Genomic DNA, 18,231 nt, shown 5'->3' with positions numbered 1-18,231 from the left:
TCTCTCTCCCTTTCTCTCCTCTCTCTTCCTCTGTCTCCCCTCTCCTCTCTATCTCTCCCTCTCTCTCTCTCTCTTTTCATTCTCCTCTCTCTCTCTCTTCATTCTCCTCTCTCTCTCTCTTCCTCTGTCTCCCCTCTCCTCTCTCTCTCTCTCTCTGTCCCTCCCACCCTCTCTCTCTCTCTCTCCCTTTCTCTCCTCTCTCTTCCTCTCTCCCCCTCTTTTCATTCTCCTCTCTCTCTTCATTCTCCCCTCTCTCTCTCACTCCCTCTCTCTCTCCCTTTCTCTCCTCTCTCTCTCTTCCTCTGTCTCCCCTCTCCTCCCTCTCTCTCTCTATCTCACTCACTCTCTCTCTCCCTTTCTCTCCTCTCTCTTTTCATTCTCATCTCTCTCTCTTCATTCTCCTCTCTCTCTCACTCCCTCTTTCCCTTTCTCTCCTCTCTCTCTTCCTCTGTCTCCCCTCTTCTCTCTCTCTCTCTCTCTCTCTCTCTCTCTGTTCCTCCCTCCTGCTCTCTCTCCCTTTCTCTCCTCTCTCTCTCTCTCTCTCTCTCTCTCTCTCTCTTTTCATTCTCATCTCTCTCTCTTCATTCTCCTCTCTCTCTCTCACTCCCTATCTCTCTCCCTTTCTCTCCTCTCTCTCTTCCTCTGTCTCCCCTCTCCTCTCGCTCCCTCTCTTTCTCTCTCTCTCTGTCCCTCCCTCTCTCTCCCTTTCTCTCCTCTCTCTCTCTCTCTCCATTCTCCTCTCTACTTTTCTCTCTCTCTCTCTTCCTCTCCCCCCTCTCTCTCACTCCCTCTCTCTCTCTCCCTTTCTCTCCTGTCTCTCTTCTTCTTTCTTCCCTCTCCTCTCTCTCACTTTCTCTCCTCTCTCTCTCTCTCTTCATTCTCCTCTCTCCTTTTCTCTCTCTCTCTCTCTTCCTCTTCCCCCCCTCTCTCACTCCCTCTCTCTCTCCCTTTCTCTCCTCTCTCTCTTCTTCTCTCTTCCCTCTCCTCTCTCTTTCTGTCTCTCACTGTCCCTCCCTCCCTCTCTCTCCCTTTCTCTCTCTCTCTCTTCAGTCTCCTCTCTCCTTTTCTCTCTCTCTCTTCCTCTTCCCCCCTCCCTCTCTCCCTTTCTCTCCTCTCTCTCTCTTCCTTTCTTTCCTCTCTCTCTCTCTTCATTCTCCTCTCTCCTTTTCTCTCTCTCTCTTCCTCTTCCCCCCTCTCTCTCTCTTTCTCTCTCTCACTCTCTTACTCCCTCTCACTCTTTCTGTCTCTCTCTGTCCCTCCCTCTCTCTCCCTTTCTCTCTCTCTCTCTATCTCTCTCTCTCTCTTCATTCTCCTCTCTCCTTTTCTCTTTCTCTCACTCCCTCTCTCTCTCTCTCTCTCTCTTCTCTCTTCCCTCTCTCCCCTCTCTCTCTTCTTCTCTCTTCCCTCTCCTCTCTCTTTCTGTCTCTCTCTGTCCCTCCCTCCCTCTCTCTCCCTTTCTCTCTCTCTCTCTCTCTTCATTCTCCTCTCTCCTTTTCTCTCTCTCTCTTCCTCTTCCCCCCTCTCTCTCTCCCTTTCTCTCCTCTCTCTCTCTCCCTTTCTTTCCTCTCTCTCTCTCTTCATTCTCCTCTCTCCTTTTCTCTCTCTCTCTCTTCCTCTTCCCCCCTCCCTCTCTCCCTTTCTCTCCTCTCTCTCTCTTCCTTTCTTTCCTCTCTCTCTCTCTTCATTCTCCTCTCTCCTTTTCTCTCTCTCTCTTCCTCTTCCCCCCCTCTCTCTCTCTTTCTCTCTCTCACTCTCTTACTCCCTCTCACTCTTTCTGTCTCTCTCTGTCCCTCCCTCTCTCTCCCTTTCTCTCTCTCTCTCTATCTCTCTCTCTCTCTTCATTCTCCTCTGTCCTTTTCTCTTTCTCTCACTCCCTCTCTCTCTCTCTTCTTCTCTCTTCCCTCTCTCCTCTCTCTCTCTCCCCATCCCCCCTCCCCTCCCTAGAGGATTGTCACTCTATGGAATGCTGCGATAACTGCCTTCTCTTTAATAGCAACCTTATCTACTCTTATCTACCTTATCTACTGCACTGCAGAGAGAGAGAGAGAGAGGAAATAGAGAAAGAGAGGGGTGTGCAAAAATAGTAAAAGAGAGAATGAAGAAGAAAAGAGTGAGATATGTGACAGAGTGATAAGGAAGATAGAAGAACGAAAAGAAAAAAGAATAGAGAGAGAGAAAAGTAAGAGAAGAAAAAGAGAGAGAGAGAGAATGGAACGAGAGAGAAGAGAGAGGTAGGGAAAAAAGGAGAGCAGTTAAGAGACAGACAGTATTTCCTGTATGAGGTGAGTTAGCTGTCTCTGACTCTGTAAGATGAGTCTTCATGTTTTCTGATGTAGTGTAGACTCAGTTTTGTGCTTCAGTGTTTGAGTCATCTTGATGTTTCTATTTATTTGCTTCTACTAAACATGAGTGTTCAGACAGAGGAGGAAATTAGCATGTAATTGTTTGCATTATGGAAACTAGCATGTGTAAAAATCAAACCACTGATCACTGAGCAGAATTAGATATGGTATCTGAGTCTGCTTTGGTCTGATTTAAAAGTAATCAAACCTTGTTAAAGCCTTATCATATCTGTTATGTAAAGACACAGAATATGTGCTGGAAAACTTTAATAATGTCATTTTAATATAATTGTTATTATAATTATTTAATATAAGTGCTGGCAACCTTTAATATTTTTTGTGGAAACTTTAATGTAATGTTTTGTGAGTCTGATTACTTTTATACTCATGAAGTGATCGAGTTTCTTTTTGGTATATTGTGATTTCTTCAACTGGTTTAATTCTTACATCAGCTCAAAAGTATGAACCTCCAGTTGAAGGTTCTGATTGAATGTTGCTAACAAGCAGTGGAAACTTCTGTTCCACCAATTATCATCATGCATCTGTATGCCTATGTGGAGCAAAAAAGGATTCTAGAAATAGCAAAACCCATATTTAGTGCTATACAGACCTTTTTTTAAATAACTATGTACAACAGGTTCTCCATCTTAGAGAAGAACCATTTAACCATGTGAACCATCATTTATGTGTTTAATTGGTTCTCTGGGTTTTACTGAAGAACTCTTGAAGAGCCACTTTTGTAAAGGTTAGTGACATTAGCCTTGTAGCTCCAGTGCAGATCTAAAGAGTCAGTCTGCAGACATATTTGAGACAAAAATAGTGTAAATGAGATTTTTCTGTTTGTGTGTTCTCCTATAGACTATGTATGCTACCAGTCCCTACTCTGACCCAGTGGTGTCTGCTGATATCGACCCCCAGCCTATCATCGATGAAGAAGAGGGCCTCATTTGGGTTGTGGGCCCTGTTCTGGCTGTAGTCTTCATCATCTGCATAGTCATCGCTATCCTCCTGTACAAGAGGTAAGAGAGAAAGGGTAGAACAGGGCAGTAGCCATAGATGCATCACTGTGTACCTAAATGTACCAAAATAACACAGCTCTTGTCCAAAGAAAGAGCCAAAAAGAAAGGGCCAGTGTTGACATAACTGTTTAGCTCAAATACCACGAATCTCCACCAAACCCCAACATGCTCTACCAAGCACTGTCATTCTTCATCAAACACCATCATTATCCACATTATCCACCACAAACCAACATTCATCAAACACCACTGCTCACCACAAAGCATGAACATTCTCCAAAAAAATCACTCTTCACCAAACACCAACATTCTCCATGAAATGCCTTTATGAAACGCCTTCATTCTCCATCAAGTACAATTATTCTGTAGTGAACAACCTATCCTACCCACCCAGAGAGAGCGAGGCCAATTGTGCTCTCTTGGACTCCCAGCTACGGATGGCTGTAGCATCACCAGTTATTGAACTCGCAATTTCTTGGTGATAGGGCCAACGCTTAGACAGTTGCGCCACTCGGGAGCCCCAGACATTTGGTTTTATTGGTGTTTGTTGGAGAATATTAGTGTTTGGTTGTGAATTTTGGTGTTTGATGTATAATGATGATATGTTATGGGGAATGTTGATTCGTGTAGGATAATGGTGGTTGGTGGAGAATGTTGGTGTTGGGTGGAGAATATCGGTTGTAGATGCACTGCAAGATTTACTTTAACAGTTATTTGCACTGTGCTCATATTATTCGTACACATACAATAACATTCCCGGACAAGCAGCTCTACCCAGAGGATCCTTCACTGCGGCCGGGGTCTATTCCTGTCTTTGTACACCCACACTCAGTAACGCTGGTGGGGTTGAAAGGCGATCTGTCAGCGCTGATCTTTCAGACGGCTGTGGAAAGTTCTGCTGTGTGTCATTGTGTGTTTGTGAGTGTGTATGACGATGCTTAAGGGTCTGTCTCTCACACCCAGCTCATGTGTATATGTGGGTGTGTCATAAACCCGCTTAAGCAGATCTCTTAGCTTATTACTTCATATGATAAATGGATGCATTTGGATATTTATTTTTCGTAGTGGACCTTATAAACCATTTAGATTTTAACAGTTTAACAGTAACTAAGGATGCATTGATTCCTAAACTCATGAAATATGCACCAATACAAACGTCCAATAAACCCTGATAGCTGATATGTGACATAAGCCTAGCAATATAAGCTTCACTGATATGATCATTCTCAGTTACATCACCACTTGGTTTAGTTTCAGTGCACTGTGGTACAAGTTAGCAAAGCTGTTGTAGCACAGTTTCTCAGTGTGTTTCCTTGGTACTACAGATGCAATGTGTGTTGTTTTGAATGAAATGCCATTATTGGTAACTGTCTGTAGAAACGCTGTGCGATCTATGTTTCACACAGCATGCCAGTTAGACTGAGTGTTTTCATACAGTGTGAGCAAATAAATTCAAACGTACCGTGTTACCAAAGAACAAGATTTCCAAAATTACACTACTTTAGAGGACATTCAACTACAGCTCAACCAATAAAAGAGGACATTTAGAGGACGTTTAACTACAGCTCAGCCAATCAAAAAGTCCAACAAGACGTAAAACTCCACAAGTGAGCTCTTCACATGCACAAGCATTGGATATGGTTGCTGCTATCATTGTGCTACAGATACTGTTAATGAAAGAGACAAATGAGGAGATCAAGACTGTAAAACCTACTTCCTGCTGTACAGAAATGCTTTTGTGACCTGGAACAAAACCCGCACTTCTCCACTACAGCACTGCTTGATTCAATGTAACTAATGTGGCATAGCTAGCTAATGCACTTTATTTAGATTTTAGATTTAAATGATTTAGCTGTCAAGTTACATAGCAGACATTTACATGAACAACTACTACTTCTAAGTAGGTTACTGAGTATGATAAGTATTGGCATTGGCAAATGTTAAAAGACATGTACTTACTTCTGGTATGGCGCACTAGAGCAAAGACATGCGAGTGAAGAGCTCCAGACCAAATCTTTTTTTCCACTATATTTCAAGACAAATTCAACACCTAAGAGGTATAGATAATCAGTTAATAAATTTTGATCATCATAAGTACTGTCTAACATGAGCAGCGCAAAACAGAAACAGTCAAACGCTCAACCTCCTGTAACCAGAGCCTCTACCACGTTAGGTGGAAAGCTAGTGATAATAGTGATGTCGGCCTTAGCTAGGGAGAAGAAGAAGGAAAGAACAGACCACAGCGAGAGCAACTCTTCTGATTTTCTTTCAATGAACCTGTGCAAACTTCAAGAGACTCTCCTGGGCTGAGGCTACCATTGAGTGTTTGAACAAAGAAAATGCTACGCTCCTGAATCGCCTGGACAACCTAGAAAATAGGTCTCGCAGATCCAATCTTCAAATTCTCAATATACCAGAAGGTAGTAAAGAGGGCCAAGATTCTACTCAGTTTATCTTGAATATGCTGGTGGAGGCGATGGGACAGACCGCTTTCGTTAAGTGTCCGAACGAGCACATTGTTTGCTTGGATTGAATTGCACAGATCAACCACCCAGACCTATCGGTGTTGTGCTTTCACAGATACAGGGAGAAAGAGAAGGTGCTTAGATGGGGAAGAGAACATGGCCTAACCTATAGAGGAAGCAAGCTAAGAGTCTACCCTGATCTGAGCATGTACAAAGACATTAAACGCATGCTATTCGAGAAAGCCGTTCATTTTCAGCGTCTGTACCAGCTCGACTCCGAATAAACTACAACAACAAGACTCTCACCTTTGACAGCCCAGAGGAAGCTTTGAAGTAATATCGTGAGCAGATTTCTCTAGGACAGTAAGAACATTTCGTTGTTTAATCAGAGAGATGGCTGATTCACACAGGTACAACCTGAGTCCGCTGGAACATTGACTTAACCTTGCAGTGTGTAATATGACTACATGTTTGGAGTTGTTTAGGGAGACACAGAGGGCACCTGTTTTGCCTTGTAGCCGTGCTATTTGAGTTGGACAGTTTTCTTGTTGCTGCAAATTTTGCAAAGTTTGTAAATAAGTTAGATGTTACAGATGTCAAGATTTGATCTTTTCAATGGTCTCCTCCGCTGTGAATTGTCTGGTGTGTGGAAAATATTGAAAGGCTTGGAGTATAGTTACTGCCTGCAGTTGACAAAGCAGTAGGAGATTAACATAGGCAGTGGTTAATTTTGTTAAATTGTTCTCTTCTAATTATTTTTTCATTTGGTTTAGAGTTGTGTTATATGTTTTGTCATGGCCAGGACGATGCTAATTATGTTAACTTTTCTTTGCAGGCTTACATCTTCTTAGGGTTGATGAATCATTTTTGTTTATATTTCACTAAGGACATATGGCTAATATATTAAATACTGAGACAAAGTCAGAATGGGCCATTAGTCGCTTTGTTAGCTGGAATGGTAAGGACTTAAATGGACCTGTTGAAAGAACCAGGATATCTTCCCATCTTAAAGCATTGAGGGCAGAAGTTATTATTAGGGCGGCACCGTGGCATGGTGGGTAGCGCTGTCGCCTCACAGCGAGGAGGGCCTGGGTTCGATTCCCCGGCCGGGTGACCGGGGTCCTCTCTGTGTGGTGTTTGCATGTTCTGCATGGGTTTCCTCCGGGTTCTCCAGTTTCCTCCCACAGTCCAAAGACATGCAGTTAGGCCAATTGGACATGCTAAATTGCCCCTAGGTGTGAGTGACTGGATGGACGGATGCATTAACATAACATTGATCATGTTAGACTTTAAAAACTATGGATTGGCCAAATCTTTCATTCCAGTTTCAATGAAAGAAACCAGGGTACTGCTATTCTGTTTCCCAAAAAGTACTTTTTTTTGCCCAAAACACTGTCTCTGATCCTCATGAAAGATTTATTATAGTGGCTGGTTTGCTGTTCCATTCTCCAGTACTCCTATACATTGATGGAGTCTTTGCTTCTTTTTCTGATCTTTCAGTCAAGTTTCAATTACCACCTTCTTCATTTTACAGATACCTTCAAATTAGGAATTTTATGCTTAATCAGTGCTCATGTTTTCCTTCCCTGCTACCAGAACTCCCCTGCAAGATATTCATGAATTACCCATGATAAATAAAGGTTTCATTTCAAGAATTCATAATAAAATTGCTCCCCCACATAATTCTCGTTTAGAGAAAATTTGTATAACTTGGAACGTAGAGTTCTGTCTGACTATACCTGAAGAAACTTGGAAATCAGCTATGAACATAATCAACAGATCTTCGTCATGTGCACGGATTAACCTTATTCAGTTCAAGGTCCTTCACAGGGTTCATTACTGCAACGTGAAATTGGAAAAAATTCAACATGGGATAGATGAGCTATGTGGTCATTGTCATTTAGATAAAGCTGACCTAACACATATGTTTTGACCTTGTCCTGTTTTTTCAAGTTTTTGGTTGGGAATTACTATTTCTTCTACACCTTCCATTCCGAGTTGGAGAACATATTGATATACTCATTAAAATGCTAAAAACACTGGCAATAACCTGTCACATCTTTCCAAACCTTCTTCATACCTGATTCTAATCTCACTATTTAATGCACATTGTGCAATGTGCACTATTTAATGCACATTGTGGAGGAAGACCAGGCGAGGCTTCGTAAGCTTTGAAGATGTTTTCCTCAGAGAAACAGCTCCATAGTTGTAAAGAATAGATTTTTCCAATAGATTTGATTTTCCTCATTTTTTCTTTCATAAATGTAGCGAAAAGGGAAAGCATCCATGCATTCAGACTTTGGTGAGGCACGCTTCTTCATGAATACAAAGAAGCTCCAGTGGATCCACCTGCCAAGAAATTGCAGTGTTCAAAAATACAAACTGCTAGTTTGGATAGCATAATTGAATGATGCGTCTGTGGCAAAAGGAATGAGGAACGCATCTGACAAACGCACCGAATGATTTCTACTTTTGCGTCTGCTTTTGCTGTCAAAAAGGGAAAAAAGGAAGCTTTGAAAGGACAGAGTTGCAGAGCATCAGCTCCCAACCCTAGAAAAAAGGAAGAAATTGTCCAGCGTAGCGTGAACAGCACTGATGCAGAATAAATTCAGTTTTATCTTAATAGCACCTGCTATTGCTAATCTAACCTCCGTTTTTCTGTCTTCTCCCTCTGCTTTCTGTGGAGCAGCAAACCAGACAGGTAAGACGGAGAAGAATCAGACAGCTGGAAAATAAAAGGATTGCGTTCCTGCTCTAAGACACCTGGTTATTATTTACCCTTAGAAGTTGCAGTTATTACTGGTGATAACAAAAACATGCTGTTATTGTATATGAATACTTTCTGATTTGTAGCTTTGAGAAATGAGCACAAAAATTGTGTGGAAGTGCAGATTTAAAATTTTCAATCTGTACATTTGTGTCTAAGTATAAGAGGAGATATTTTGTTATGATTTGAATTTGATGAAAAGTCATTGATAACTGTCTAGTCTTGCTTTAAACTGCTTTACAAAGTCTTACCATGTTGTTTTACCATATGACAAACTCAAGAAGTTCAAACTCAAACCTTTTGATATTCAATGTAGTTAGTTGTGCAATCCAGTACTTGATTGTATTTGAATAGTGTGACAAAACAATGGCAGTAATCCAGGCTTTCTAAAGGTGAATATCTTTAAAATACCTGTTAGAGCAAAGACAATGCTAAACATGCCGTACTGAGTACTGAGGCCTGCATTAGGCTTCAAACCCCCCAAAAAATTTTTATTCATGAATTTAACTCTGACCTTCCTTCATCTTTGAAACTATGGGTAAAGCTATGTTTCATTTAAGAAAAATGCAGTTTATGTCTGGCATTGCTGAATTACTGAAGTCAATGTTCCTCACTTTATATCTCTTTATATCTCTTTTATATTAACTTAAATGCTTGAAGATTAATATGAAAATTGATTTGATCATCATACTGATGCTACTACTTATAAAAAGAAAGAAAAATCATATGAACGGAGCTGTAGAAGATTCCAGAATGAAGTTGTAACAAAATTAATATCCAGGGTGAAGTTCTAATAAAGTTAATATCCAGGACGAAGTTCTAATAATATCAATATCTGAAAAAAGTTCTAAAAAAATTTATATCCAGAATGAAGTTCAAATAAAATTCATATCTCAGTCACATTCTAATAAATTAATATCCAGAATGAAGTTCAAATAACGATAATACCTCAATAATGTTCCAGTAAATGAACATCCAGAAAAGGTCCTAATAAAATTAATATCTCAGTGACGTTCTAATAAATGAATATTCAGAATAGAGTTCTAATAACATTAATATCTCAGTGATGTTCCAGTAAATATATATCCAAAATAAAGCCCTAATAAATGAAATCCAGAATGAAGTTATAAATAAATCTGGTGTACAATGTGCATAGTAAAGATTACTGTAAAGATTATTAAAGTATATAAAATAACAATAATGATAAATATGATAAGTGATTCTAAGCCTAAGAGCAGTAGATTTCTCCACTCTGTGATGCTGAATCTCTCTAGCAGAAGAGATTTGTACTTATTTCACTGCTTTAGTCTGGAACTCTACTGGGAACATCTTGCTGTGAGTGTTGCATCATGTCATCCTGAACCTAAACCCTTTGATTTGTTGAATGAAGCCTCTTTCTTTGTTGGAGGAAATCTTTTTTGTCCTGTTTGCTTCAATCAGCAGTTTCTTTCCTGTAAGATGTTACTGTAGTGCCAGGCTGTAAAACTGCTGAGTTACACAACATCTACCAAAGACTTGCCTTTATATGCTTTCATTTTACTGTTCTGCCATTTTGAGGCAGGAGGACCATTTGCAGGGCACTTTACCTTGGTCGTAATGGTCTTGGAATGTGCTTGGCATTAGAGAAAAACCTCTGCAAACATAGAGCAAGGAAAACTTCACATTTACACAGATTTCCCCAAATGTGATCAATCAGCCAAGACATTTATTGATGTACTCTGCAAAAGTCTGAGATCCTTCACTTATTTATTTCCTGTCAAAACAGCCATTAAGTAGAAACTATTCATTTTTCCAGGAATATGTGTGAGAAGATTAGATATAAGATAATCCACCTGCATGAGGAAGTAGAAAGTCAAGGGAAAAACAGAAACAAGCATTTCCAAAGAGTTCAAAAACTGATTAAAGCTAAAGGGAGTCCTAAAAAATGAAATTCCTAAACACATGGTACACACCAAAACTGTCTTCATCAGTGAAAAAGAGCATTTAAAGCTGTCATCTTTCAGAAATAGGAAAAAAATCAAGCTCCACTTTTGATTCAGATCTGAAAACATACATAGAAACCACATAATCAAGTTTGTTAGAGATCCACAACTTCACACAGTTTGAGGCACTTGTTACCTGTTAGCCTCATAGCTCCAGTGCTAAATGGCTGATTGAGTAGTGCTTTAACTTTTTAATGTAAGACACATCAGGTCTTTAAGTCAAAGTTCATGATGTGAACATCTCTTTAATGCAAATTATAGTTTTTAAAATAGTATAAAAATTAGAATTACTCAACACACTTAGTTTTCAGTAGGACAGCGCATGTCTTTAGAAATAAATAGCTGAGCTCAAGGCATAAGTAATGACTCAGAGAGTCATCTGTTACTAATGCATTTCAGTATTTGTGTGGATTAATGTGTAAATCCTGCCATATGGCCAAATAACATAGTGTGATCATTATAGTATTATTGACTAAAGCATGATCTGTGTGATCATGTCCTGTAAAGAATAGCCTAGTTAGCTATGCTCCAGTCTTTCAGCACAAGCAGTCTTACGCTGTTACTCATCAGCTTTCTCACACAGCTGATTGTGGAAGAATGAATTGATTTGAAAACAATACGCCTTCATCGCTAAGCCTGGTCATGGATGGTATCTGGAAAAGATCAGAAATCAGACACTTCCTGTGGGTGCCAAACTATGACAACCTATTCAAAAATAAACAACGCATGAAAGTAAAAAGGCATTTTCTGCACGGCAAGATTTCCTCTACCTCTCTTTATTTTTAAGTGATACTGTTTTGATCCCACAACCGGGGAAATTCCATCTCCGCATTTAACCCATCCATGCAAGTGAAACACCACACACACACACACACACACACACTAGGGGGCAGTGAGCACACTTGCCCGGAGCGGTGGGCAGCCCTATCCACGGCGCCCGGGGAGCAATTGGGGGTTAGGTGTCTTGCTCAAGGACACCTCAGTCATTGACTGTCGGTGCTGGGGATTGAACCGGCAACCTTCCGGTCACAGGGCCAGTTCCCTAACCTCCAGCCCACGACTGCCCACAGAAGGCTTCCTGTAGGTTTTCGTAGCTCAAAATATCTGGGTGAAACTCAGCTGATTATCAGTAGGGTTTGATTAAGGTTTTTGGGTTAAGATTACAGTGATAGTTCAGCAAAAGTAACATAGTTTTCCTTCTTAAACCAAGCAATAATTCAATAAGACATTTTTGATGTCTGAAGTTTACTTCAGGGCAAAATTCAGTCTTCAGGTTTGGCTGCTGCTATACTGCTTTTAGCTATGCTAGCATACTTTTGTCCGTGTTTATAGATAGCTATCTGACATACAGTGTAGGAAACCACATAAATAAATTAGAGATTAGAGATTATTAGAGATTACCTAACAGCAACACATGGTGTTATGATGATTTAGCACAATGCTAATTGCTAGACATTAGTTGTTAGCTACATTACCCTTATAGCTCCAGTGAAAAACTATAGACACAAATTGGGTGATCGATTAAATTTGTCATCAATGGAAAAACTACACAAATATGATTATTTCAGAGTTTTTCGATGAGAAATTCTTTATTGTAGAGACTTTACTGTGGTGGTAGTAGGAACCATGGGTCACAATGTCTACAACACAAATATAGGCACTTTATTTACTATCCAAAACATCTGGTGTTAATGATGGTGAAATAGAGATAACTGTGAAACAGTAAGTTTCTTTGGGGACATTTTTGCCTCACAATGGCTTGCATGTATCTCTTCACCATGAATGATTTTAAAAAGTAAAATGTTAGGCCAATTTAAATTTTAAATTTTGAGATAAATTTTAGCTCAAAACTACCAGAAACAGTATCTCAGACATCAGGCAGTGTATTCATAGCTGTGTAATGTAATAACTTTCTGTGAGGGAGCTTTTAGAGGGGGACGTCTGGTTCCTGTCACCACTGAATATCACACCTATCACACCAAACCACCCTGAATGATTTTGTTTACATCTTAACTATTTAATTATGCAGAAATTGTGAAAAAATGAATGGATTTCAATTTTAATCTATTTTTAATAGAGATTTAATTGAATGCCCATTAAATCCAGGTGAACATCTACATAAGCATTTACAGCAAATCATCAAAATATTCACTCTTTTTTCTGTTGTTTTAGGAAAAGAGCAGAGTCAGAGGCGAGGAAAGGCAGTCTGCCCAACAGCAAAGAGATGCCTTCCCATCATCCCACTGATCCGGTGGAGCTGCGCAGGCTCAATTTCCAAACCCCTGGTAAGTACAGTGAGTGTAAGTGTAATCATTCTCATCTTCATCAACAAAAGACATCATAAGTGTCTAAAACCTGATTCCAGATCTCTGTTTTTGCTTTTTGTTCATCTTTAATGATCTTACAGCACTGATCGGATCACTAATCAGCATTGTGCATCTACAGTTTCCACTTTTAATTCTGCTTCCAGATGTATGTTTCATGCTCTGCCCACAAATGTTTTTTTTTTCAAAGCAACTGTTACAAGGTTGGACAAGCATTAGCAAAAATCCCATTCAGCACAATGAGAAACTGAAGAACAGACTCAGTTTATATCACAGTATCTACATTTAGAGTGAGTTATTCATTCAAGCTAATGAGAAACTGTAGAACAGACTCAGTTTATATCACAGTATCTACATTTAGAGTGAGTTATTCATTCAACCTAATGAGAAACTGTAGAACAGACTCAGTTTATATCACAATATCTACATTTAGAGTGAGTTATTCATTCAACCTAATGAGAAACTGTAGAACAGACTCAGTTTATATCACAGTATCTACATTTAGAGTGAGTTATTCATTCAGCCTAATGAGAAACTGTATAACAGACTCAGTTTATATCACAGTATCTACATTTAGAGTGAGTTATTCATTCAGCCTAATGAGAAACTGTATAACAGACTCAGTTTATATCACAGTATCTACATTTAGAGTGAGTTATTCATTCAACCTAGTGAAAAACTGTAGAACACACACAGTTTATATCACAATATCTACATTAAGAGTTATCCATATATGACTTATGTTCTTCAGTTTCTTGTTAGGTTGCATCTGGGTTTTATCAGTGTTATGTAATGCTTGTCTGACGTAGCAACAGTTGCTATGAAAGAGCACATTTGTGAGCTGAAGTATAGATAGCTGCTAGAATCATGAAAGAAAACTCTTCAAAGCATTCATTTCATCCTCTGAACTTGCCCAGACGTCTTCTTTTGGCAATCGATCAGATTCTTTGCTTTGTTCAGTTTTGAACAGTTATCGAATATGAAGTGACCCTGAATGGGAATTGTGGTCCATCCAAGATTCCTTAGAATGGATGACATACTTTGGGAACAGGAACCAAATCTGATCACTTTCTAATCACTCCTCTCCGCACCTGTCTTTTAAAAGAGATCTCAGTGTTTTATGGATGGCATCTAGACATCTATGTCCAGAAGTGTCAGTGATTTGCCCAAGAATTTGTCAAAAAGGTCTGGTCGTTGGTGTTTGCCTTACATGAAGTATCAGTTACACTCATTTCCCAACAGTTTAGAGTGCAGATATTTGGAATGTTTAAATATTTGTTCTGGTTGGTTGGTAGTGAATGTACAACATTGGTTCTCAATACCAATCCTGTTTCCCTGCCATAGTCTCTGCATCAGATGCTCTGCCCACACATAAATGGAGTATCTGATATCTATTGTGCGTTAAGCTTTGTTGTGGTATTTGGCTCTCCACAAGTCCATATGTACACACTTTCATGCAGCAATTTTATCAGTGCTTTGGGAAATTCATGAATACAAGTAGTGACTAAACCCTTTGGAACAAGGTAGTTGCTGGACTGAAAAAAACTCACAACATTATAACTTTAACTTTTACTTTAACTTTAACTTTCAACTGTTTTTGAGAGATTTGTTTTTTTGATTAGTTTTTGGAGCTATCCTCTACATTTTGCCACTGCAGGATTGTTTTGGTTGCAGGTCCATTTCAAAAATCACCTGCCTTTATATGTCACGCTAAAACAGCTGATACAACTGTGGTTCTATCTCTGATGATATGCGGAAGTCTGGATTGCGAGGCTGTCCCCGCCCTAACACACCTGATACAGCAGCTCGTGAACAAATGAGCTAAGTAGGAGTAGTTCAGCTCATCATATTTCCCGCTTTCTCCAAATGCAGCCACTACATATTTGGTGCCTGAAGTTTGCCTTCTTAGTTTTGCTAAAGTTACGGGGCTATTGTAGCTAGCAAGTAGTGAGACTTAGTGATTGAGGCTTTCAGATAGTATTGTGCAAACTGCAGGCCTAAATTGCATGCTTGCCTCAAATATTGCTGAGCTGTTAAAGTGGCGTTCCAGCCTTCCAGCTGCAGCGGCTCATACATATATATCACACAACCATTGGTAAAATTTCTGATCCTGACTGCTAGCATAGCCACTGAGGAGGCTAATAAATACAGGCATCTTTCTAGCATTAGCTTTTGGTTTTCTGCATTAACCAGTTAGCAGGAAAAAAACTAATTTCAAAATGCTTGTCTTCAAAAATCAACCCCGAAGCATTTGTAGTTTTTTCCTCCTACCTTCACAATACATCGCCAGAAAAGGGGGTTTTCTACTCTTTAAGTGGAAATTCTCACTCTAGCACTAGCATGACTGAGATTTCAGGATCCTCAGGACATCACCCCTCCTTGTTGCCAGCAATTAGCAGGACCATAAGTCAGCCTTTATTATGTTAATTCACAGAGAAGCACTGAGGCAGCAGCTCTGTGGTGCATCCAGAAAGCCTACTAGTAATACTAGAAACATCTGTCTTTCTATCCCTGTGTCTGTAAATATATAAATATATAATATACTGATTGTTGATTGTTGTTTTTAGTGTAATTTCTCCATATCATTATCATCAGTACATTTGATTTTCTACCGTAAATTAAAAATGCACATGCATTTGTTTTATCATTATATATATATATATATATATATATATATATATATATATATATATATATATATATATATATACAGTTTTTGGATACATATATACAGTACTACTAAATCATGCTGTGTCTCCAGGAGACGATGTCAATTTGTTGTCGGCTTATATCATAAAATTTGTCAATGTATTTATACACAAATTCTGCCCTCCGTTCCTTTTCAAGAAAACGGCCTTAGTTAGACAGATCCCTAAAACCCAATTTTGACCAGACAAGACATGATCCCTGAGATGATTTCATCAAGAGGCATGGCCAACAGTACATGTTCTTTGTCACAGCACTTCCAGTCAGCTAGCTAACTTTGTTATACCAGGAGAGCTGAACAGACCTGTTACCTTTCCCTACTTTTTGCGCCAAATCAATCTTAGGTGTTCTAACTTTCTCCTTGTAAGGAAGACTATCAAATGGCTTTGCCAAAATCAGGTCGATAATATTAGCATTGTCTGCCATCGTGTGAACCTTGCTAGCTGGCAAGTTCACTCCAACCTAGCCAACAGTGTGAACGACTGACTGAACAAACTAACAAAACAAAATGAAACTCGAACAAGGAAATGTTGAAATTATGTTAAACTGAAACAAGGAAATACTATAATTTAATACTGTTTTATTTACACAATGAACAATGGAAATGCGCAAGTAATTTCACCAAATGCCAAGAAATGGGTTGCAATTTGTCTTTCGATGTTAATAAAGCTTTCGACTGATCCTCTGCTCATTTTGCAGAAGTTCCGCATCCAGACCCGCTCACAGCTCCATGTTGAAATGTTAACACAACTGTACATATTTTATTTATATAATTCCATTTATACATTTTTAATATATTCCATTTATATGTCCAATGGTATTTGGCATTTGATTTTTGATATTTTAGGGGAAGCTGAGCTTCCCTTGCAGTCTTAGAGAAATCGCCACTGCTCTGCCTGTCACTACTACGCGCCCTTGAATTACAACTTTTGAAACACGATTCTACAAATTTTCCGTCGCACTGTAGGATCAGTAACATAGACACTCGGGTTGTAACTTCAAGTTCACCTTCAAGTTGTGTTACGTTAGGTGCTTTGGGAGCTGTAGGAGCTTTCTGTGAGCAGGGGGGTTGGTGCTTCCAATGCATTCCTTCTCTTTACCAAGACAATATGCATTAATTGTTTCACAGCAGGGAGTGGGCTACATGGTGGCTGGATTCCCTTACGAAAATTTTCGTAGCTTTAGTCATTCTAGTGCTAGAGACTATTGCAACACCATTGTAGGAGGCGAGCAGGTCTGGCTGCAACAAATGAAGCAATGGTTAGATTATCGTTGTGGCTGGAGTGCCCCTGTAAACCACCTCCAATAGACATGATTATGTAATTTCTGACAGAGGTGGACGAAGTACACAAATCATGTACTGGAGTTAAAGTAGAGATACCCAAGGTAAAATATTACTCCAGTAAAAGTAGAAGTCCTTATTCTAGACCTCAACTTGAGTAAAAGTACAAAAGTATTTGGCTTCAAATGTACTTAAGTATCAAAAGTAAAAGTACTAAAAGATTAATTATGGCTCTGATGTCCTGTTATCATTTTTATAACAAGACTCGCTTCATGAACTCATTTTAGGTGAAAGTCCTCCAGCGTCTCTCTTGGTAAACCAGTCTTTTAATAGAACGTCATTAATTAGTGACGCTGATGTCTATTAAAATGATCATAAGCACAAAACACTGAAGGTAAACAGTTTCCATCAGGGAGAACCGAGTGGCTCTGAAATCACTTTTACACACAAGCAAAGTTTCAGTTTAAGGTTACTTTGTAACTTAGTTGCAAGTTGAATAAAAACTTGCTCAGGATCACAAATAAGCTTCCCTTTACTATATTGATCTGTAGGTCTCTGTTCATAAACATAAACTAACCCAAACTAATTTACTATAAAATCAAAGTGTTTGTATGAATTCAGAAAAAAAGAAATGTGCCAGTCACAACTGCGTATGTGGACATATTTCTATACTGTGGTCTATTTACAGGTTAGGTTAGTTCTATCATTGGTGTTCTTGCTTTGCACATCTTTTGTTTTGACATGTTACGTTTTTATACACACAAAAACCAAAAGGAACGACAAATTTCTCAAAATGTAGTAGAGTAAAAAGTATATGGACAAAGGGGCATTACCATAGCTAAAAATGGTAGCAGCAAACATACTGAAGCCTTAATTTAGTCAGTGTATTACCGATAAGTTACATTAGCCTAATAGCTATAAATTTGATTTATTAAAGCTTTTTATGTTTAAAGTATATTACATGTAACAAAAGCATACGGTCAGGTTCATAGAGGGTAAAAACTTGCTTTCAATGGTTGTCTGCATTGTCTGCTCTCCTGGGAAAAGGGCTGACCCATTAGCATTGTGGACATGAAGGTGTGCTTGTACTGGAAATATTAGCCGGAGTGCTACGCCAACAGTTCTCAAGGTGTTTGTTTGGCCACAGCTGCTCTACTGTACAGATGAATGGAGTTGCTTGATAGGCTGGACAGGACAGGACAGGAGTCCAATAAATAAAGAAGGTCAAAGTATCTCCAATAAGGGGCTAATAGAGGAAGAGCAAACACAGCTGACCCAAGAACAGGTCAGACTGCTGTGGAGCATGAGTAATTGAAGACTGTCTTCTGAAATAGCCAGTAGTCG

General features: G+C 39.3%; 1 protein-coding gene across 50 annotated transcripts in view; it reads left to right on the top strand.

Annotated features, from left to right (window-relative positions):
- Window positions 1-18,231, top strand: part of LOC108427456 (protein tyrosine phosphatase receptor type D) — a 713,922-nt gene that overhangs the window by 636,072 nt on the left and 59,619 nt on the right. For 38 of the 50 annotated variants that reach the window (XM_017697632.2, XM_037532739.1, XM_017697621.2 and 35 more), the window contains 3 exons: window positions 3,201-3,361; window positions 8,516-8,527; window positions 12,748-12,860. In XM_017697632.2, coding sequence (XP_017553121.1) covers window positions 3,201-3,361; window positions 8,516-8,527; window positions 12,748-12,860 — 286 coding nt within the window. The remainder of the gene's footprint in view (window positions 1-3,200; window positions 3,362-8,515; window positions 8,528-12,747; window positions 12,861-18,231) is intronic. The other 12 variants (XM_017697649.2, XM_017697638.2, XM_017697637.2 and 9 more) reach the window with 1 other exon arrangement.

Source organism: Pygocentrus nattereri, chromosome 22 (genome assembly GCF_015220715.1).
Source record: "Pygocentrus nattereri isolate fPygNat1 chromosome 22, fPygNat1.pri, whole genome shotgun sequence".
Lineage (NCBI taxonomy): Eukaryota > Metazoa > Chordata > Actinopteri > Characiformes > Serrasalmidae > Pygocentrus > Pygocentrus nattereri.
The sequence above is the reverse complement of the archived record's forward strand: the minus strand, read 5'-3'. Positions and strand labels throughout refer to the sequence as shown.